Source organism: Stegastes partitus, unplaced genomic scaffold (genome assembly GCF_000690725.1).
Source record: "Stegastes partitus isolate 25-593 unplaced genomic scaffold, Stegastes_partitus-1.0.2 Scaffold878, whole genome shotgun sequence".
NCBI lineage: Eukaryota > Metazoa > Chordata > Actinopteri > Pomacentridae > Stegastes > Stegastes partitus.
Genome location: NW_007578609.1, coordinates 226576 through 246599, shown reverse-complemented (window position 1 = coordinate 246599; position 20024 = coordinate 226576). Strand labels below are relative to the sequence as shown.

Genomic DNA, 20024 nt, shown 5'->3' with positions numbered 1-20024 from the left:
AGTGGACCTACCTCCACCCCCTCCAGCTCCAGAGCTCCTCCTCGGTCCCGCTGAGCTCTCAGGTGTCGGGCCACATGGGTGAGCAGCTCCAGAGCCTGTGTGAGTTCTGCCAGCCTGGCGTCCTTCTCCTCTGAGCCGAGCTCGGCCAGCTCCGGGACGTCGGCCGGGTCGCCGTTGAGCAGCGCCTGGGCGAGCTCGTAGTGCAGCTGGTAGGAGGAGCGGATCAGCGTGCGGCCGAACCACACCTTGTTGACGGCCAGAGTCCGGGCGTCCAGCTCCCACATGACGCTCATGGCGTACCTGAGAGAACAGATCGGTGAGTTCAGGTGCGTCAGAACGAGCGTTAACGACGTGGAGACACGTGAGGACCACCGACCTGTCGACTCCCCCCAGCAGCGAGCACAGGTCCGCACTGAGGACCGCGGGCAGCATGTCGTAGCGCCGGTCGGCCAGGTAGTAGGTGGTCGCCCTGGCAACACGGGAGACAACAGCAGCATCTCGTTTCAATGAAGGAGCCACGGTTTAAAACAGGCGTCCAGCTAAACATTCAGTCTGGTCTCTGCGTCACTTCATCACCTTCCTCATGAAGACAAACGGCACATTTATCAGGTTCTGGTGAATTCTGAAGCTTTGACCACGTGGTGTTTATTTTACTGCGTTTGGTGTCTTTGCGTCCAGAAATCCTCCTTCCTGTCTGCACGCTGAAGGTTTTTACGGAGCTGCTTGTTCATCCATCATCCACAGCCTGACTTATGGAACTTTTCATTGCTCAAAACACAGTAAAAGATGTTTTATTTTCCTGCCTCTGGTCGACGGTATTCTCTGATTTATGGAACGATAAAAACAGATCAACAAAGTCCTCTCTGTAGAAACAAACGCTGAAGCTGGTTTTATCCAGAGGTCTGTGTTTCTGTTCTAGATATCGATGCGAATCCAGTGTTCAGACGGAGACACCTGGATGGACGTAGAACTGATCAGTAGGTCAATTTGAATCCTTTATTTTATTGTTTTGTGTCTGGTTTTTGTTGTTTTGTTCTCTTCTTTGTCATTTTTTTGTCTCCCTTTTGTAATTTTGCGTCTGTTTAGTTTTGTTTTGTGTATCTCTGGGACAGTTTTTTCTGGTTGTGGTCATTTTGTTGATCATTTTGTCATTTTGCGTCTCTCTTTTCCTGTTGTGAGTCAGATTTTGGGCATTTTGTGTCTCACTTGTCTCGTTCTGTGTGATTTTGTCACTTGTTTCTGTTGTTTCGGGTTGTTTTGTGTCTGTTTTTTGTCATGTAGTGATGTTTTGATAGTTTTACGTCTCCATGGGGCATGAAACTACGATACATCCCATAATAATGATGCTCAAAGTTGGTTATAGAGAAAACAAACAGAAACCAGGTCCAGTGTTCAGACTGAGACACCTGGATGGATGTAGAACTGATCTGGTGTCAGGTTCTAGCAGAACCCAGATGTGTTCTTCCTCCTAAATGTCATGTGTCTATCTGCTGGACTGATGAAGTTCTGAGGCTCAGAAATGATGGAAAAAGTCCATTAAAGTGATCAATCTGGACCCTCCTCTGTGGACTTGAAGGACCTGGACCTCTGGAACATTCACAGTCTGAAGGTAGAACTCTGGTCAGTAGATAAAGGTGCTGCAGATCGAGTCAATTGTCAGATTTGGTTGATTTTAAATGGACTGACACAAATATTCAGTCACAAATCCAACCTCTGCTCCACCACAGCCTGTCTGCTCCGGGTTAACTCATCTGTAGATGTCACTAATCTGGTTTTAAACTTGTCCTGACCACCTACACTCTGCCGCCTCACCTCGTCCGAGCCTCCAGGTCCGTGAGCGAACCTTCAGCCACGAAGTGCGTGACGTCGGCGATGTGGACGCCGAGCTCCAGCAGCTCCCCGCCGGCGAGGCGTCGCACCGACAGCGTGTCGTCGACGTCCTCGCAGCCCCGCGGGTCGATGCTGAACACCAGGTGAGTGTCCCGGAGGTCCCGCCGCCGCCCCGCCTGCTCCGAGTCCACCGTCCACGGCTTCTCGGGAGAGTTCACCGGCATCTCCCTCAGCTGACGGCAGACAAAGGAGGTTACACGAGGACCTGAACGTCTCACGAAGCAGCCGAGCAGCGCTGGACCGTGAATAATTGAATTAGTTTGTGCTCTGAGCTGAGAGGAGGCCGTCAGACGGTTTGTGCTGCGCTGAGCTTCTTCACCGGAGGCCATTATTTACTAAACAAACTGAGCAATATGAATGTGAATGGAAAGATAAGCTCATTTAACCCCTTGAAGTCCTTGGACTGCCGTATGAAAACAGGCAGGAGATAAAAAGAAGATCCAACGAGGTTATCCTGTTGTTGTGAGTTCAGGACACTGAGCACTCACCGGGTCCTTTACAGAGAAGGACGACCAGGAACTCATGAACTCAGCCCTGAGAAGCTGTGTTCAGAGGAAAACCAAAGTCCACGAGTGGTTTGAAGCAAATTCACTTCAAAGAGCTCATTTTCTTTCTCTATAATTCCATATTTTTGGTCTATTTGAATACGTTTACATGCTTTAAAGTTAGATACCACATCATTGTGAACCACTGGGTTACTGATTAGTTCCCTCAATCTGTCCTTCAGAAAGCTCCTCATGCAGGATTACTGCAGATAAACAGGAAATGTGGAGGAGGCGCTGCCTTAAAGACTGAAAACAGGGCACAAAGTACCACAACACAAGGGAGATTAATGCTTCACTAAAAGAGTTTTCAAACTGCAGAGTTCATCTTCTGCACATCCACAGGTTTATAGTTGTGTTTGTGGCCTCTACTAGAATCTGTTGACCCGTTTAAATGCTCACAAACACATTATTTTCCTCATACTGTACGTCGCTGCAGCTCTTCTCAGTTTTATCGTCTCCAAAATTACAAGATTTGTCGATAATGACCTACGTTTTGTCCAAAATGACAAAAAAATTACAAACGGTTTGTACAAAAAAACCTCTAGTTGCCTAAATGACTGAGAAATTGTTCAAAATTAGCAGAAATTTGTCATACATGGCGCGAAAATCCCCCCAAGTTAGTTAAACTTGGTCTAAATCACTCAAAATCCGTCCATAATGACTAAAAATTGTCTAGAAATGAATGGAAATTTGTCAAAAATCACAAAGAGGTCAAAAATTACTTACAATTTGTCCAGAATGCCGTAAAGTTCTCCAAAATAACTTAAAACTTATCTAAAAATCACTCAAAACTAGTCCAGAATGACGAAATATTTTCAATAATGCCCCAAAAACGTGTTTGAAATGAATGAAAACCTGTCAAAAAAAAAAAACAAGAAAGGTCCAAAATCACTCAGAATTTGTCCAGAATGCCGCAAAGTTCTCCAAAATAACTTAATATTTCTCTAAAATGACTCAGAAAATGTCCAGAATGACTTCAAGTTTGAACTAAATTTACCCAGAATGACTAAAGATTTGCTTAAACGACTTAAAACCTGTCAGGATTCACAACATCTGTCCAGAATGATTCAAAAACAGTTCAGAAATGACTCAAACTCAACTTTAACTTGCAGAGAAAAGCAGCTCTACACAGCGCTGAAGGAAACTACGGGCTCTTTGTATTTTAACATCACTTCATTAAGCTGCTGAAGAAAACAGAACCTCGAACGACCAACAGCTGAAGTGTCGGTTCTGACCTGAGCGTCCGAGAACGGAGGGACGTGGATGCAGTTCTCCATCAGGATGGTCTGGACCTCCGTCTCCAGCTCCCCGGCTCGGCCCAGGACCCGGACGCTGTGTCCGTTGGGATACAGCGAGGTGCTCTCCCAGGAGTCGATGCGGACCACCACCCTGTGGTCCTGGACGCGGGTCAGACCAGAAACACTTTAAAACACCATGACTCTGTCAGCTTCAGCTCTGCAGAAACACCTGGATAAACTCTCCTTCAGCACATTTTTCACACATGAACCATCAGCGGAGGGATTTACTGCACGTCTGGTTTGTTTCTTAAACGTCTCTTCATCACACACAACATGTCAGAAAGGAATCAAGCCTCACATTCAGCCACTAAAATAATGTTTCTGATCAGGAACGCAAGTGAATAATTATAATCTGACATCTTAATCAAGAAATAATGATGTGTTTTACTATTGTTTACATTTTTCTGTAAAACAATAAACCAGAATATTCATATTTTACTTAAAACTGGTCTAAAATCACTTAAAATCCGTCCATCAGGACTAAAAACTGTCTAGAAATGAACAGAAATGTGTCGAAAATGACGAAAAGGTCCAAAAGAACTCAGAATTTGTGCAGAATGCCTGAAAACTTCTCCAAAACAACTTAATATTCACTCAAAAATAAAACAAACCAGAGCCCATTATTGACTGAGGGTCAAATGATGCGTTCAAGGTCTGTCAGAAAATTGAAAACCTGACAATTCTTTCTGTTTTTACACTTTCTGGCTGATAAACAGTTTACTTCTGGTGATTTTCTAACAGAGACGCATCCTTTTAAACCCCCCAGCTTGTCTTTGAGCTCAGAGTTTAGTGAGTAAACAGGAATCGGACCTGCAGGGCGTCGGCCTGCTGAGTGCTGATGCGGATCTTGGGGATGCGGCGGTCCCACGGGATGGCCAGGATCCGCTGAGAGTTCCTGCTCTGAGACTGAGTCCCGTCTCTGGTGGGGAACGTGACCACGTAGTCCCTCCAGTTCCTCTGCAGGACGCCCACCACACGGCCTGGAGGCGACCAGACGTCAGTCAGGACAGAGACAACATCTGGAACATCAACACTGACCCAACATCTGTTCAGAATTAATCAGAATCTGACAGAATTACTCAATATGTGAAAAAAGACTGAACTTTACTAAACTGACTTCTGTCCAAAATGACATAAACTTGGTTCAAAATAACTCAACATTTACCTAAAACTAGAAAAACGCGATCAAACAGACTCAAATGTGTCCATAATCACTCAGTATTGACTGAATATTACGCAAAAAATGGTCAAAATGAGCCAAAAAAAATGATCAGTGATTCAAACTTTGTCCAACATTACTTTTTTTTTTTTTTTTAAAGTGACTCAGTATTCATTCAAAATGACTAAGAATTCGTCCAAAACTACAAAAATGTGCTCAAACAGTCTCAAAGTTTGTCCAGAATTACTCACTATTTGGTCAAAACAACTCAAAATTGTTGAAAATGAACCAGAATGTCAAAAATGACAACAACAAAAAATGATCAAACAGACTCAAAATTTGTCTGAAACTACAAAAACATGGTCAAACAGATTCAAAATTTCTCCACAATTACTCAATATTTGGTCAAAATTACTCACAATGGTGAAAAATGACCCAGAATGTCAAAAAAAAAACAATCAAAATCACTCCAACTTTGTGTAAAATTACAAAAAAAAAGATAAAACAGACCAAAATGTTCCCCAAATGACTTGTTGTTAGTCCCAAAAATGACAAAAACTTGATCAAAATGACTCAAAATTTGTCCAGAATTTCCCACTATTTGGTCAAAACAACTCAAAATTGTTGAAAATGAACCAGAATGTCAAAAATGACAACAAGAAAGTGATCAAAATGACTCGAAATTTATCTGAAATTACAAAAATGTGATCAAACAGACTCAGTTTTGCCCCTAATGACTTGTTATTGGTCCAAAACGGCTCAAAATTGTTTAAAATGACTCAAAATGTCAAAAACGTGATCAAACTGAGTCACTATTTATTCAACATGACTCGCTATTTGTGCAAAATGACTTCTACTTCTAAATGACTAAATCAGTCCAGAGCGACTTGAAGCCCGTCCTGAGCGGTGCTGTGTCGTCAGCTCATCCTCCCGGTACCGAGGTCCACCGTCCCACCTGTGGGCATCGGCCTGCTCGCCTCGTCCTCGCTCTTCTCGTCTGCTTGTCCTTCGCTCAGCGCCGTCGTCTTCCCCCTCCACTCGCTCTTCGGCAGCAGCTCCACCACCACCACGTCGCCGTGCACGGCTCGGTTCCGGTTCTTGCCGCCGAACACCAACACGCCGGAGCTCAGGTCTGCGGTGGACGGAGGGCAGACGTGGTTTAATATGATGCTGATGCTTCTGTCTCTTGGTTTGGATCCTGCTGCTGTCTGATGAACTCAGAGGAAATAATCCTGAACAACAACTTCAGCTCCTGATAACGTCTTTTAGAAACAGATAAAAACCCAGATCACATGAATTAGTGGAGAGTTTCATTAGTCGTTAAGCTGTGTTGTAGCACAAAGTAAGAGAGAAGAGGTGTGACGTGAGTGTGTTTGGAACGGAAACGTGATGTTCTGGGACGGAAACGTGATGTTCTGGGACGATGGTTGGGTTGAAATGTGGTAACTCAAGCCACCGAGTCGATGAGTTCATGTGTGAGGAGCTCAGGTGGAAGACATGAAACCAACATGTTTGGTTGCCATCAAAGTACCAGAAAGGAGTTCAGGTGTGAAAGGTGCTTTGGTAGATTAGATTTCTAGCTGCCCGGTGTCGGTTCTGTACCTGCGTTCTTGGTGGACAAACCCTCCGTCATGATGGAGGCTTCGTTCTGCGCTCGGTGTTTGCTCACGTTCAGGGTGCCCTGATGGAAATAAAACACACGACCAGTCTGTTAGCAAGAAAAAAAGGTCTTTGGGAGGTTCAGGTACATTTAAGTCTCTTTAAAACTTCCTGCATCACTGAGCATGCTCACAGCACTGGAGTCTTCCTGTCTCTATTACCGTAAATTCTGGACTATTGAGGCACCTGAATATTAGCTCCACCCACTGACTCTAAACAGGAAACCAGGTGTGTTCATATACAGGCTGCTCTGGTCTCTAAGCTGCAGGTGTCCACGTTGGAACATGAGATATTTACACAGAAAGATGTTTTTAAACTTTTAATTAAATGCGTAGTGTCGGAGCTGAACAGCCTCAGAATCACTTCCTCAGTCTCTCTGTCGTCGTCGCTCTCAGCGTCACTTTGGTCTCGAGGTGAATTCGCAAACCTCGTAAAACTCATAAAAATCCATAAATTAGCCGCGTCTTGTTTAAGCTGCAGCGTTTGAAGCGTGAGAAAAAAGTCGTGACTTATAGTCTGGACATTACGGTAATACAAATACTACATGTAATACTTGTTGAATTAAAGTCGGACTCTCTGGTGGCACCTTGTGAGGTAAAGTCAGAACGCTGTCCTGCTCTCGAGACACATTTCACTACTTCTATGTTTTAACCTCACAGCTGTTTATGTAAAGACTTAACACACTTTAAACGCACTGTTAGCTGGTTCTATAACTTTTGGTTGAAGAGGAACATCCAACCCACCAACTCCTGCTGGTTGAACATGACTCCATCACGCTGCTTTCTCACCTGGATGTAGCGTCCAGACTTGATCCCGGCCTCCAGGACTTCAGCAGGTAGATGTTCGGTGAACTCCTTCTCAGAGTCTTCTCCCTCCTTCTCCTGGAGAACCTGAGAGATGGAGCTGTACAGCTCATGAGCCGCCTTCAGGTCCGGCCAGAAGCTCTGCAAATACTCCTGGAAGGAAAGAACACGTGGCAGAAGAAAAGTAAGAAGCAGTCAAACGGATTATACAGGTCAGGGTCTCACATTAAATGTTAGTTAATTCTATTCATATTAAGGGTTCCAGGTTGTAACTAATCAGGGTCTCAGTCTTCATCAAACTGGCTTTTGTCCAATATGACATAAACTTTGTTCAAAATAACTCCTTATTTGTCCAAAACTGCAAAAACGTGATCAAACAGACTCAGAATTTGTCCAGAATTTCTCGCTATTTGGTCAAAATTGTGCAAAAGAATTGTTAACAATGAACCAGAATGTCAAAAAATATATAAATACCAAATCTAGATTGATCAAAACAACTCGTGAGATAAGACGAGATTAGATTTCCACAATAACAAAGACAGTGTTTATGATTTAATTAACCTCTAAATGACTTTAATAAGCATGCATCTTATGTCTTATATTAAAATTCTCTCTATATATATATTTTAAATACATGTTTTCCTGTTTATTTTATTACATTTCTAAAACAACCTGAATTTGCTGCAGAATGTTTCTTCCTGAGATGCATGCTGGGAGCTGTAGTCTCGTCCTATTTCTGTTTGTTTCTAATCATTTTTATTGATATTCTCTCACACAGGTGTTGGTCTTATTGAAGTCCAGCGGTGCTCCAGCTGCCAGTCAGAGAACTTTTACTTCCATTTCCATCTAAAATAACTCCCTCAGCTTTAAACCTGCAGCCAAAAAGCTTGGACCTGATCCTTTATTGCTCCTTAGTTTCTATGAAAACATCTTCGGCTGCAGCATCCTCACGTCATGAAGCAGCTGCTGAGGACACGACACCGTCTCAGACTGAGCTACCATGCAGATGTATGTGTGAACACTTCTACTCAGAACCAGCAGTCTCCGCCGTAGCCTCCCGTCTCAGCGCTCCACTGAGTCACGCCGGCGCCACTTAATCAAAACCCTCGACTCCGGCCGTAAAACTTTTACTTTCTGACCGTTTTTTTTCCTTTTTTTCTTGCTTTTCTTTCTTCCTAAAGAATATTAGCTGTCGGGCGGCTCAGCGGAGCGAAGTGGGAGAAGCAGAACGTGGCGATGCAAGATAACGAGGCTGGAAAAATAATATCACCTCCTAAATAATCCACATCGGCCGCCGCAGAAACCAGAGGCAGGATCCAAGGAGGAAACACACTCGCACATTAAACGGATGCTAATTGAATCCGGCGGCGCTCCTCTGCTGATTGATCGTTTGCCTCCTCGTCGTAACACACCTGCTCCGTGATTATTTAACTATGGTGGAGGCCTATCAGTGATTATAATACAGAGGTAATAACGTCAGCTAATGTGAGGACCGGCTTGGAAACAAACAGGGAAATGATCTCCAGTTTACAGAGGAAACGTACTTGTTGGTAGCTGTGTGTAGTTTAGAGGACTACTAGCTTATATAGACCCCCTGTGGTCCAATTAATACGCCAACATTTAGTCCAAAACCTGGAACCTTGTCTGGTCCAACTTCATCACATCAGGTTCTGCTTTTTGTTTTTGCTCCTATCACATTTTTATTTTACTTATTTTGGACAAGTTCAGTTCACTGGTGACAAATCATGAGTCGCTTTAGACAAAATCTGAGTGATTCTGGAAAGATTTTGTTGTTTTGGACACATTCTGAGTCATTTAAGGAAAGTTTTTATTCACAATATGGACCAAATTTAAATCACTTTGCATAATTTTTTAGTTATTTTGGACAAATTTGCCAACAGACTCGAGTTGTGAATTTGAGTTGTACAGTTTGTACAGTTTCTAAACACACTTTTTGTGCTCATTTTATAACACTTGTTATATTTACAGTGCTGCTAAGTAAACTTTAGAGTTACTTTGGACAATTTTTACCCAGTTTTAGACAAGATTAGTTCATTTTAATATCACTCGAGCAATTCTGGACACATTATGAATCATTTTTCACACATTTTTAATCATTTTAGACAAGTTTCTGTTATTTTGGACAAAATTTACTCCGTTTCAGACAAATTTTCTTTAATTTCTAACAATTTTTGAGTCACTTGCACATTTTTTTCCTGTAATCTTGCACAAATTTGTTTGTTTTCTCCAACATTCATGTGAGTATTACAGCCATTTTGACCCCAGCAGTTGAACTTTTAAAGAACTGTGGACCTTCACATTTCTATGCGTGCAGGATTATTAGAACTAAAACGTTCATCCCACCTGAACTCGACACGACTGAAAGCTCTCGAGCTCTGAATTCACCTTTTGGAAAGCGTTTCAAAAAGCCATCCTGCAACTCTTCTTCTATTGTTTTGGCTCCGCGCTGCAACACGGCGGCTTTAACAGGAAACAATGGCTGCAGCTAAAGCGCTGACGTTCACCTTTAAAGGTGTTCACGCTGCCGGCGAACGATGCAGCAGGGTCGGTGTCGGTTCAGACAGAAACATTCTGCTGCACTGATTTAGTTCACAGTTTGTTATTTAAAACAATGAATCCCTTTATGATCCCATCCAGCTCCGACCGCCATGATGAGGAGGAGAAAACACAAAGTGAACATTCAGACCAACAGAGGCACTGAATCAGGTTCTGAAAATATCCTTTCTGCAAATAAATGAAATGTAAATCTGCTGAGGAATGAGGACTCCATCTGTTATTGTCTGTTGCTGCTTTCAGCGCCGCGTTGATCTCCTGCTTCACTTGTTTTGCTGCCATGACGAGTTTAAATAAACATGAGATTTATTGTGTTGAATCATAATCAGCTTCTGTGTCCAGTGTTCATCTGCAGCATCTGGATGAGAGCATTAAGGCAAAACACGCCTCAAAATGTCATGGAACGTGGACAGGAACAGGACCCGAGCTGATGCCAGTGTTGTGGAGATCATGAAGCGTCACTAAGACCTGGTCATGGTGCCCCCCACCGCCGACATGGGGCAGCTTGGAACTCATATGAACCAACATCTAGAACCTGTGAACATCAGTTTCTGGTTCCTACCAATGACAAACATTTAATCTAAATATCTATTATCTGGGTCCCCACATCAGGTTCTACTGATGTTAGAGCCTCAACAGTTGATGTGACCAGAGACTGGATTCTAGTAGAACCATGGATCCATCCATAGACAGACACTGACAAGAACTTTATGGGGACACAACATCAGCCTGGATTTAAAAATTGTCACTATTTTTTTTTTTCAACCATTTTCAAGAGCACTCTGTTTTCTCTGTGAGATGCATTCAATCATCTGGATCTGATGGAAACTATTCTGTCTGTTTTCTCACCACAGTTCATGGCTGGTGGAGGCACATTTCTGGAGATACTGAACCCTTAAAAATGGCTTCACAGGTGAGGGATCTGAAAACACATGAAATCCTCAAAACTTCACCAAAATCTTTTAGTTCCGGGTCCCAAATAACAAATACAGAAACTGTAAGGGAGATTTGAGTGAAATGACTCCACATCAAGCCGCACGTCGGCACTTCCTCGTAGCCAGAATGACTAACAATAAAGCCTCGCTGCCTGAAGACGTGATGCTAAACCTGTAGACAGGTGAGAGGCGTACCTGTACGGAGATGACGAACACTCCCGAGTTGAGGCTGCTGTATCGGGCCACGGCGTCCTGGTCCTCCGTGATCATCACGATGTTCATCACACCTGCCAGGTGGTTGTAGTACCACACGGCGGCCGAGTACACACACCTGCACAGACACACACCGTTAACTCACAGCTGGCAGACAGACTGCCTGGTAAAAAAAAAAAGACTTTAATATTTTGCATTGAGTCTGGTGCATAAATGAATCACAATACCTGTAACTCAAACGATGCTTCCGCACTATAAATAAATAATTTTAATCTTCTTTATTTACCGTCCTGTTTATGCAACAAACACACTTCATCGGAGCAGACGGCACCTCCAGGCTGCTCCTTAAAACTCAACTAAAAACTCACATCCTCAACCAGCCAGGAACAAAAGCTAAACGGTAAGCGCTGCTGATTACTTCCTTCTAAATACACCAGAGGTAAAGCTGAGCTGATGTCTGAACCTTTTTATCTTTCTAACATGAAGATCTTTAAAACAACAGAGCAGCTAAACGAATGAGTTGGAATAAGCTTTGCTGAGTAAAAATTACAACAAAACAACTCTTAAAACAGCTTTTCATGGATTCTGGAGAGTTTTGTTCAAAAACAAAAACACACACGAGTGTCCAGGATTTGTCCGTTTGCATTTTTAAAGGCCTCCATCAAACCAACGTTTGGCAGAGCAAGGCAGCGCTATCTTATTATAAACGGGGGAAGGAAAAGTTCCACGTTGGAGCTTTTTGTGCTCAGCTCGGCAGCAGAGGTTTGTTCTGCTGTTCGGGGCGTTCCAGGTAGACAACAGGTATAATTAATGACGTCTAGAATCACGCCAAGGCCTCCTTTTTTCCTACTTTCTTTCTTTGTTGCTCTGCCGGCGCTACAGCTGACGTGGAGGAAAAAACTTCAGGCCTTCAGACTCTGAGGCCACTTTAAATGTTTGATTGGCGTCTCGGCCAGCGGGGGGCTCTAAGTGCCGTATGCTGGCACACCGGCAGTCAGATGAAATGAATTCATGGTTCAAACTTTCATCTCAAACCTGCAGAAGGAATCGCAGGGGGAGGCTTCTTTTTTTGGTGCACATGGAAACTGAACTCTGTAGGTTCAGAAATGCTGGAACACATTGGAAAAGAAGCTCGATTTATCGAGAAGTTGGAGGCCGGAAGAAGAAGAAGAAGAAGAATCCAGTGTGTGGCGGCAAAATCACCACAAGAAAGCGTTTTTGTTGTTTGGTGTTTGCACAAGTTATTCAGTGAAGTTTCGGTTCTGTTAAGTTTGAATGGAGCTAGCGGCTAGCTGCTTCCATCTGGTTGGTGGCTGTCATTATGCTAAGCTAAGCTAACCATCTGCTGGCTCCAGCTACAGACAGGAAAGGGCTCACGAAGAGCTGAAAAAGATGGAAGAAGAAGAATAGGAGGAGAGAGAAAGGAAAGTAAAAGAAGAAAGAAAATGAGGAGATGAAGAGCAAGAAGAGGGAAAAGAAGGAAGAAGAAGACATTTGGAACAAGAGGAAGGAGATGAAGAGTGAGATAGTCAGGAAGAAGCAGCAGAAGAAGGAGGAGATGAAGAAGACAACAAACAGGAAGATAGGAAGGAGAATAAGGAAAAGAAGAGGATGAAAAGGAAGGAGAACAAGACGACATTAAGAAGAAGATGGAGAAGAATGAGGAGAAGAAGAAGAAAAGAAGAGGAAGAAGGAGAAGATGAAGGAGAAGATGAAGAAGAGGAAAAAAGGAAGAAGGGAAGAAGACAACGCTAGGAAGCAGAAGAAGACAATGGGAAGTAGAAGGAGATGAAGATTGAGATAGATAGGAAGAAGGAGCAGCAGAAGAAGAAGGTGATAAAGAACAGTAAGATAGGAAGGAGAATAAGGAAAAGAAGAGGAAGAAAAAGGAGAAGATCAAGAAGAGGAAAAAGATGGAAGTAGGAGAACAAGACGACGTTAAGAAGAAGATGGAGAAGAATGAGGAGAAGAAGAAGAAAAGAAGAGGAAGAAGGAGAAGATGAAGGAGAAGATGAAGAAGAGGAAAAAAGGAAGAAGGGAAGAAGACAACGCTAGGAAGCAGAAGAAGACAATGGGAAGTAGAAGGAGATGAAGATTGAGATAGATAGGAAGAAGGAGCAGCAGAAGAAGAAGGAAAGGAACGAGGAGAAGAAGAAGAAAATAAAAAGGAAAGACAAGAAAAGAAGAGGAAGAAGGATCAGAAGAAGAAGATGAAGAGGAAAAACGGAGGAAGGGGAAGAAGACGATGTCAGGAAGAAGAAGAAGAAGTTCATTCAGGTTCTGGACAGACCAAAGAGCCAGTGAGAGGAAGGCCGACCCTGCTGGTCTGGTTCTGATCGGACCTGTAGAACTTCACAGAGGCACTGACCTGGTCATCCACTGGTCCTGGGTCTCGCCCTTCTCCCGAGGACAGTACGAGTACTCCTGGAACTCGTTGGCAAACAGCACACAGTCGTGTCGAGGGTCTTTGACGAGGCTCCGCAGCCGGTTGTAATACCTGCAGACACAGAGCGCTCCATAAACCAAACAGGAAATACAATCACTCACTTCCTGTCTGGTCAGAACTACACGACTCGTCTCCAAACCAGTGAGTCAACACGTGTCCAAAATAAACAACTTGTTCAGGATGACTTAGCGTTAGATGGCTGTTGGTAAAGAGTGAGTCAGAGCGTCACCCAACATGTTGAACTCCTCCTTTAACATCTAAGAAACAATCAGAGCTGTGAGCAGGAAGCCTGAACTCTGAGCAGCGACCAGCCGCTAAATAATGTTTACATAAACAAGCACATGATGCACTTCACAGCATCTTCTGAACATTATGAGATAATTACAGTTCTATCTAATAAGCTGCAAAGAAACTTAAAGGTCATCACACACTCCTGCTGCGCCAACACACACACACACACACCGACACACACACACAGCCCGGTCCTCATTGAAGTGAATGGAAAACTGCAATTACTGACTCAGTATGGCATCAGCATTATGCTCCAGCAGCCATGTCTACCTCACATTATCAAAAGTGAAGCCTCATCACATTAATGATGCAACATCTGAGAACGGCGGCGTCAGCAGGAATCACAAACAGACTGGAATGAAACCGGGGGTCATGTGGGACTCCTTATTTACAGCGTTCATCAAGTTTGTCAAAAGCTCTCCCGCTGCTCACGCGGGAGACGGAGTCCAAGTCCAGGTCTGGTTCTGCCTCGTCAGCAGGGCTTGGATGTAATGAGGCTGACCCCTGCTCCGGACCAGAGGTGGCCTCAGACCTGAACATCTGAACCAGATATTCTATAATATCTCCCTTCCTGAGTGAGAGCTGGTTCACGGTCCGGTTTGGACACTCGACAGCAAATAAGACGAATATTATGATTGTTAAAGGTGAGATTAAACATTTAAGCCAACCAGTGATGTCTCAGATTATAAGGATACTTTTAGGCAGCGTCCTGTAGATTTAACTCTTTTATTTGAAGCTTCCTGCACCACCTCGTGTAGCGTCCACCTGTAGCTTCACAACAAAACACACTGCATGGAGAGCAAAGCCAGATACATACTACTATCTGTGTATTATCCTCCGTCAAGTCAAGTAAAATGTCTTCATAAAGCACATTTAAAACAACAGAAGTGCTGCAAAATTATAAACAGCAACACAGAAGACATCCAACCCTCAAGTTACAGGTACAAATCTCTCACCTGTAAAAAGACGGCGAGGCCCGCCTGACTTGTTACTGGCAGTTTGGTTGTGTAGCCAGATACTGAGACTTTTCATGTATTAATCTCTCTGCACACGTCTGTGAAACTCAAACAGTTCTGCTATAACAACAGACAAACAAACCAGGAAACAAAGCTGCTAAAAAACTGCCGACTGTGTGAACGCGAGCTAATAGGCTTATCAATATCACGACCTCGGTGGAAGGAGCAATCTAAATAAAGTTTTAATTATGCAAAAGTTGCTTCGATGCACGTTTCAGTTAAATTATCACCGTGCAACACAAATTACAGACGGAGTCCCTGCTCACAGAAACAAGACAAACTGCTTAAAGTTTAAACATTTATGTGAATAAAGGTGTTTTAACGGAGGAGGAATCCAGTGAGCTCACATCCAGGGTGATATTCTGACAGAGAATGAGAGCTGCAGCCTTGGTGGTGCTAAACGGTGTTCAGAACAAATCTGAAAACATCATTCAGACGGATAAGTGGACTTATTGAAAATCTTAAAAAGTGCCGAAGCACAGGGCTCCGGCGCTTTATCGCGTTCTGTTTCAGGATTATAGGGATATATGAAAAGGCCCGCCGAACAATGACGCGGCTTTGAAGCTGCAGCTCTGAAACCTTTCTTCCTCCTCAGAGACCCTCTCAACGGTAAAATATGCACTCTGAGCGCCGCAGGATCCTCCAGGAATGTTGATGCCATGTTCCTGCAGAACCCACTGGTCAGTGGGTGTTTTTTAAGACGCACTGATCTCTTATCTCAAACTCAGGCTGTGTTCCAAATATCTATACCTCTACAACGTATAGTCGGCAGATTGAACACATCCCAACATTCCTGCAGGATCCTCCAGGAATGTTGATGCCGTTCTTTATTTAAGACGCATTGATCTTTTATCTCCAACTTGGGCTGCGTTCCAAATATCTGTACTTCCACACTGTGCAGCACGCCAGAGGAAGATTTAGTCTTTCCCTCAAATGCAGAAAGCCAAAAGACGACAAATCTTTTAAGTCGTGGGCTGCAAGGTGGCTCGGTGGCTGGCACTCAGGGTGAAGGCAGGTTCACCTGGACAGGTAACCAGTCTATCACAGGGCTACACTTAGAGACAGACAACCAAGCACACTCACATTCACACCTACGGACAATTTACAATCACCAATTAACCTCAGCATGTTTCTGGACTGTGGGAGGAAGCCGGAGAACCCGGAGAGAACCCACGCTGCACGGGGAGAACATGGAGACTCCACGCAGGAAGATCCCGGGTGTCCTCACCGGGACGTGAACCGGCGACCTTCTAGCTGTGAGGCCACGCTGCTAACCACCGAGACACCTGCAGCCCAGTTTAAGTTCATATTAATGTGAATGTTAACAGATCTAAACAAGCCGTGAACACTTGGGACAGCTCCGTCCAGTAGAAGCACCTCATGGTCTACAAAAAATATTAAAAACAAAAATCACAATTTCTGATCCATTTCAGTCACAAAATGTGGTTAAACTACAGCGTCGTCTAATCCTCGTCCTCGGGATGAAACTCTGGCTGCCTGGTTGCTAGGCAACAGGAGCTTGTTGTGATGGGTTGGACCGTCTCGTTTAACGCTCAGATCCATCCTTCACGTCCTTCACGTCCTTCTAAGGATGCAGCGTCTGGACTGGGACGCGGCTGCAGACTGTGAAGTTTAAGGCGCGTTTTTACGACAAACTATATGAATCAGTTTGTTCTTGTGAGGGCAGCTGTTAAAGTTAAAATAAGAACCATGGAGGTCAGCATCAGTTACCATGGAGACAAAAGGTGAACCACCGTCACAACTTCCACCTGAAGTTCCCTCGCTAACCTGAACTCCTGCCTCGTGGTGCAGATCTCCACCTCCCCCCAGGTTAACGATCACACTGAGCGGATGCCTACCTGCGTCCTTTGCTCTGTAGCGCCTGGCAGGCCGTCTGAGTGAACACGATGCCCTGCAGCTCTCTGAACTCCAGGATCTCCAGGTAGTCGGCCACCACCTCGGCGTCCGGCACCACGTAGTGGGTCAGATCTCCGGGCAGCACCTTGGCACCTGTGTGGGAGGTTAGCAGGCATTAATCCTGATGTTTCTGGGATTTCTTTTTTTATTTAAACAGTGAAAGATCAACAGTCGAGACTCCTACAGACATGTTTCATTCTTGATCTCTTTGCTGATTTATTCCAGGGTCTAGATTTATTACACTCGGTTCCTTAAACTTCACTAGAGACCCTCCGTCTTCTCAGGAGGTCCGACTGTGTGTTTGTGTGTCCTGCAGCCCTCAGCTTGTCCTGCAGCAGGAGCTGATTGATCTGATCTGACTGCATCCACCTGCGCTGGAGAAGGCTGATCCACCAATCAGGAGCCACCGGGAGGATAGAAGACGCCAGCAGACCAGCGCTCGGCGGCGAGCTGTTTCCAGCCCTGCCTCTTTCTAACTGATGATTGTTGTGCTTCTATGAACTTGTTGAGGCACTAGATCCTGTTTCAGAACCGTACACCCGCCTCAGATCTGCTGTTAGCCTGACTGGTGACTGAGTGCTGATAGGATTGTATTTCTGTTATTAGATCAGATTAGTGAGATCGTTTTTTATGGTAATCCTTAAACTCTAGGTTTAGTCTCCTTTTGTTCTCGTTTGCCTCACTTTTGTTGTTTATTGTTAAACCTTAACTTTTGTTCATAAATTACATCACCACATCAGGGTTTTACTTCCTGTTTCCCTCGCGAGCTGGTCGTAATGATGACTTTACACCTACACGTGGCTGAAGGGTTCATGGAAACAACACCCAAATCACAGGAGCTGCAACTTTCCAACAAAGGTGAAATGCATCATTATTAACATTCAGCATCATACAAACTATGTTCTCCAGACATAAGCGGACGTACTTGTTTGGTACAACCTGCAGCAAAAATCATCATTTATATTTATTCATGTTTCAGTGGAAAAGACACAAAAAAAATATAATTACCACTAAAATCTAGACTTAAATCAAATCCAGCTTATTGTCATTTTGCTGTACATACAACAGCAGTACAAACAAGATGAGAGAGCGTTTCTTCAGGATCCAATAACTAACAGCAGTTTAGATAAACACGTGTTTGCACATCTGGATCAGCAGTTCAGCGTCCTGACAGCTGTTGATCAGTCACATACTGATTTTTTTTTCACATTTATGAGCTTTAATCTTAGATTTAGTTGTTCCAACACCACTAAATTCACCACAACTTTGATAAACTAGGAGTTCAATGCAACAGGTATGACTGTGTGGATGTAATGCAGTGACTCACTCTGCTGCCTTTATTGATCTGATTTATTCTCACTTTAAACACAATAATACATTTCCCGGTTTCATACGAGGTCAGAGAAGTCCTGCCCTCTCTTCTATCACAGCAGATCAATCTTAATATTATTACTACTGAAGAAGAACAGGTTTATATCACCTCAATAAATGAGTAAATTGTGAGAATGTGATTTGCGATCCACACAAAACGTGGCCGATATATCATAAACCCTGAAACATTACAGATCGAGTGTTTCTGACGTGCAGCCCAGATGGTTTTAAAACTGCCTCAGTGTCACAGATTTCACTGATTCAAACGTGCACAGCTTCGATCAATCTCGTGTCCAATAGAGCTAAAGTATACACACAGCGAACATTATCAACAGCAATACAAATGTGTGAGTTTAAATTATTCTTCTGCGTCTCGTTTTTCTCATCCAGCGCCTCTGCAGGGCCGAGAAATCAATCGATCTCAAATCGAATTTTGAAAGCGTGCAATTAGAAAAATCGCAAAGGCTGCAGCTTCAGATGAACGAGACGCAGCAGGTCTGACGCACCGTCTGTTTTTATGACTTTAACTTCTCTGCAGAACGTTTGATGCTTCAAATATCGCTGCTTCTGAGACTGAATGACTGAAACGTCCTGTTACTGACTGGAAATACTCAGCTTTCTATCATAACTCCTTCATTTATTTACCTCCACACAGCTTTTGTGATTATTGTTCTAACTTCTGTGGCATTAAAAAAATAAATACATGTTAGAAGTAGTTTATTTCTTTAGGTTTTCATCCTATAATATAGAGCAGTTGGTATTTTAAAGGTGTCTCGTGTAGCAGCGACTGCAGCTCTACATGTTGTATGAATATCTGCAGCTTTCAGGTCGTTTTATTTTGCTTTAGACAGCAGTCAGATCTCAGAACTGACAAATCTTTTCATACAAGTACCCTCTGATACATGAATACAAACAAAATCTGTGATATTACGACAATAAAAATGAAATCAGAGGCGTAAAGAAAAGTAGAAACGAGCAGAAAGACACGTTAGAGTGAAGAGACTTTAACGGGATGTCGACACTTATAATAAGAAAAACAACCACCACCTGCTTTATAGGAACTTAAATCACATTTTATATAACTTCAGACTTAAAAACACACTGCAGCTCGGTGTCTTGTGGAGGCAGCAGATTTAATCTGATTATTATTTATTTGGTTTATTATGTTACTCATAGGACTTAATGAACTATTTTTTTCTCCTCAGCAGCACCTGCATCCCTCCTCCTGGAGTATTTAAAACCCAGATTGCTATTAAATAAACTCATTTTTCAAACTTAAAATGATCATTAATAACCTGTAGGATGGACCACGATACTCCAGATGGGAAATAAAACTTGTCCATCTTCTCAAACGTTTTGGAAACGAGGCACAAACTCATGGAGAGAACACAGACTTAACGTAGGATGAATTTTGCAGAGAAAAGCTTTTATATTTCCATTTCACACAGAAATAACCTTAAAAATTCAGCAATCATGAGGTTAAAAGCTACAGATTTATTGGTTTTTCTGGAATATAACTACAGAACTGAAGGTTTTGAAGGACATTTCTTCAGACACCTCCAGTCCTCCCAGAGTCCAGCCCGGCTGACAGATGTGCCTTCACAGCTAGCCGCAGCTGGTTAACCAGGTTCACCAGCTAGTTAGGTTAACCTACTGCCTGGTGCTAATCTGCGCAGAGACCTGCGGTGTGTCATCCGTCAGACGGTAACCGTGTGTTGGTGTGTGTCCAGCGGCTCACCGTTGTCACAGTCCGCCTGGCACAGCGCGCTGCAGCAGGGCACCCGCTCCCGGAGGTAGTGCTCCCGGACGACCCGCACCGTCCGGCCGCGGCAGCTCCTCAGGTGCAGCGTCTTCTCCGTCTTTATCATCCTCACCGGCCGGTCCACGTCCAGCGGGGACTCCTGACT

General features: G+C 43.7%; 1 protein-coding gene across 1 annotated transcript in view; it reads right to left on the bottom strand.

Annotated features, from left to right (window-relative positions):
• dis3l (DIS3 like exosome 3'-5' exoribonuclease) overlaps positions 1 to 20024 on the bottom strand; it is a 27021-nt gene extending 6997 nt beyond the window's left edge. Inside the window, exons 1-12 of the mRNA XM_008293369.1 lie at positions 19856 to 20024; positions 16689 to 16839; positions 13445 to 13573; positions 11059 to 11194; positions 7340 to 7507; positions 6495 to 6573; positions 5848 to 6024; positions 4544 to 4713; positions 3671 to 3832; positions 1813 to 2063; positions 377 to 469; positions 12 to 300 (exon numbers count right to left, since the gene is read on the bottom strand). Of these exons, the coding sequence (XP_008291591.1) occupies positions 12 to 300; positions 377 to 469; positions 1813 to 2063; positions 3671 to 3832; positions 4544 to 4713; positions 5848 to 6024; positions 6495 to 6573; positions 7340 to 7507; positions 11059 to 11194; positions 13445 to 13573; positions 16689 to 16839; positions 19856 to 19985 (1935 nt within the window). The 5' untranslated portion in view covers positions 19986 to 20024. The remainder of the gene's footprint in view (positions 1 to 11; positions 301 to 376; positions 470 to 1812; positions 2064 to 3670; positions 3833 to 4543; positions 4714 to 5847; positions 6025 to 6494; positions 6574 to 7339; positions 7508 to 11058; positions 11195 to 13444; positions 13574 to 16688; positions 16840 to 19855) is intronic.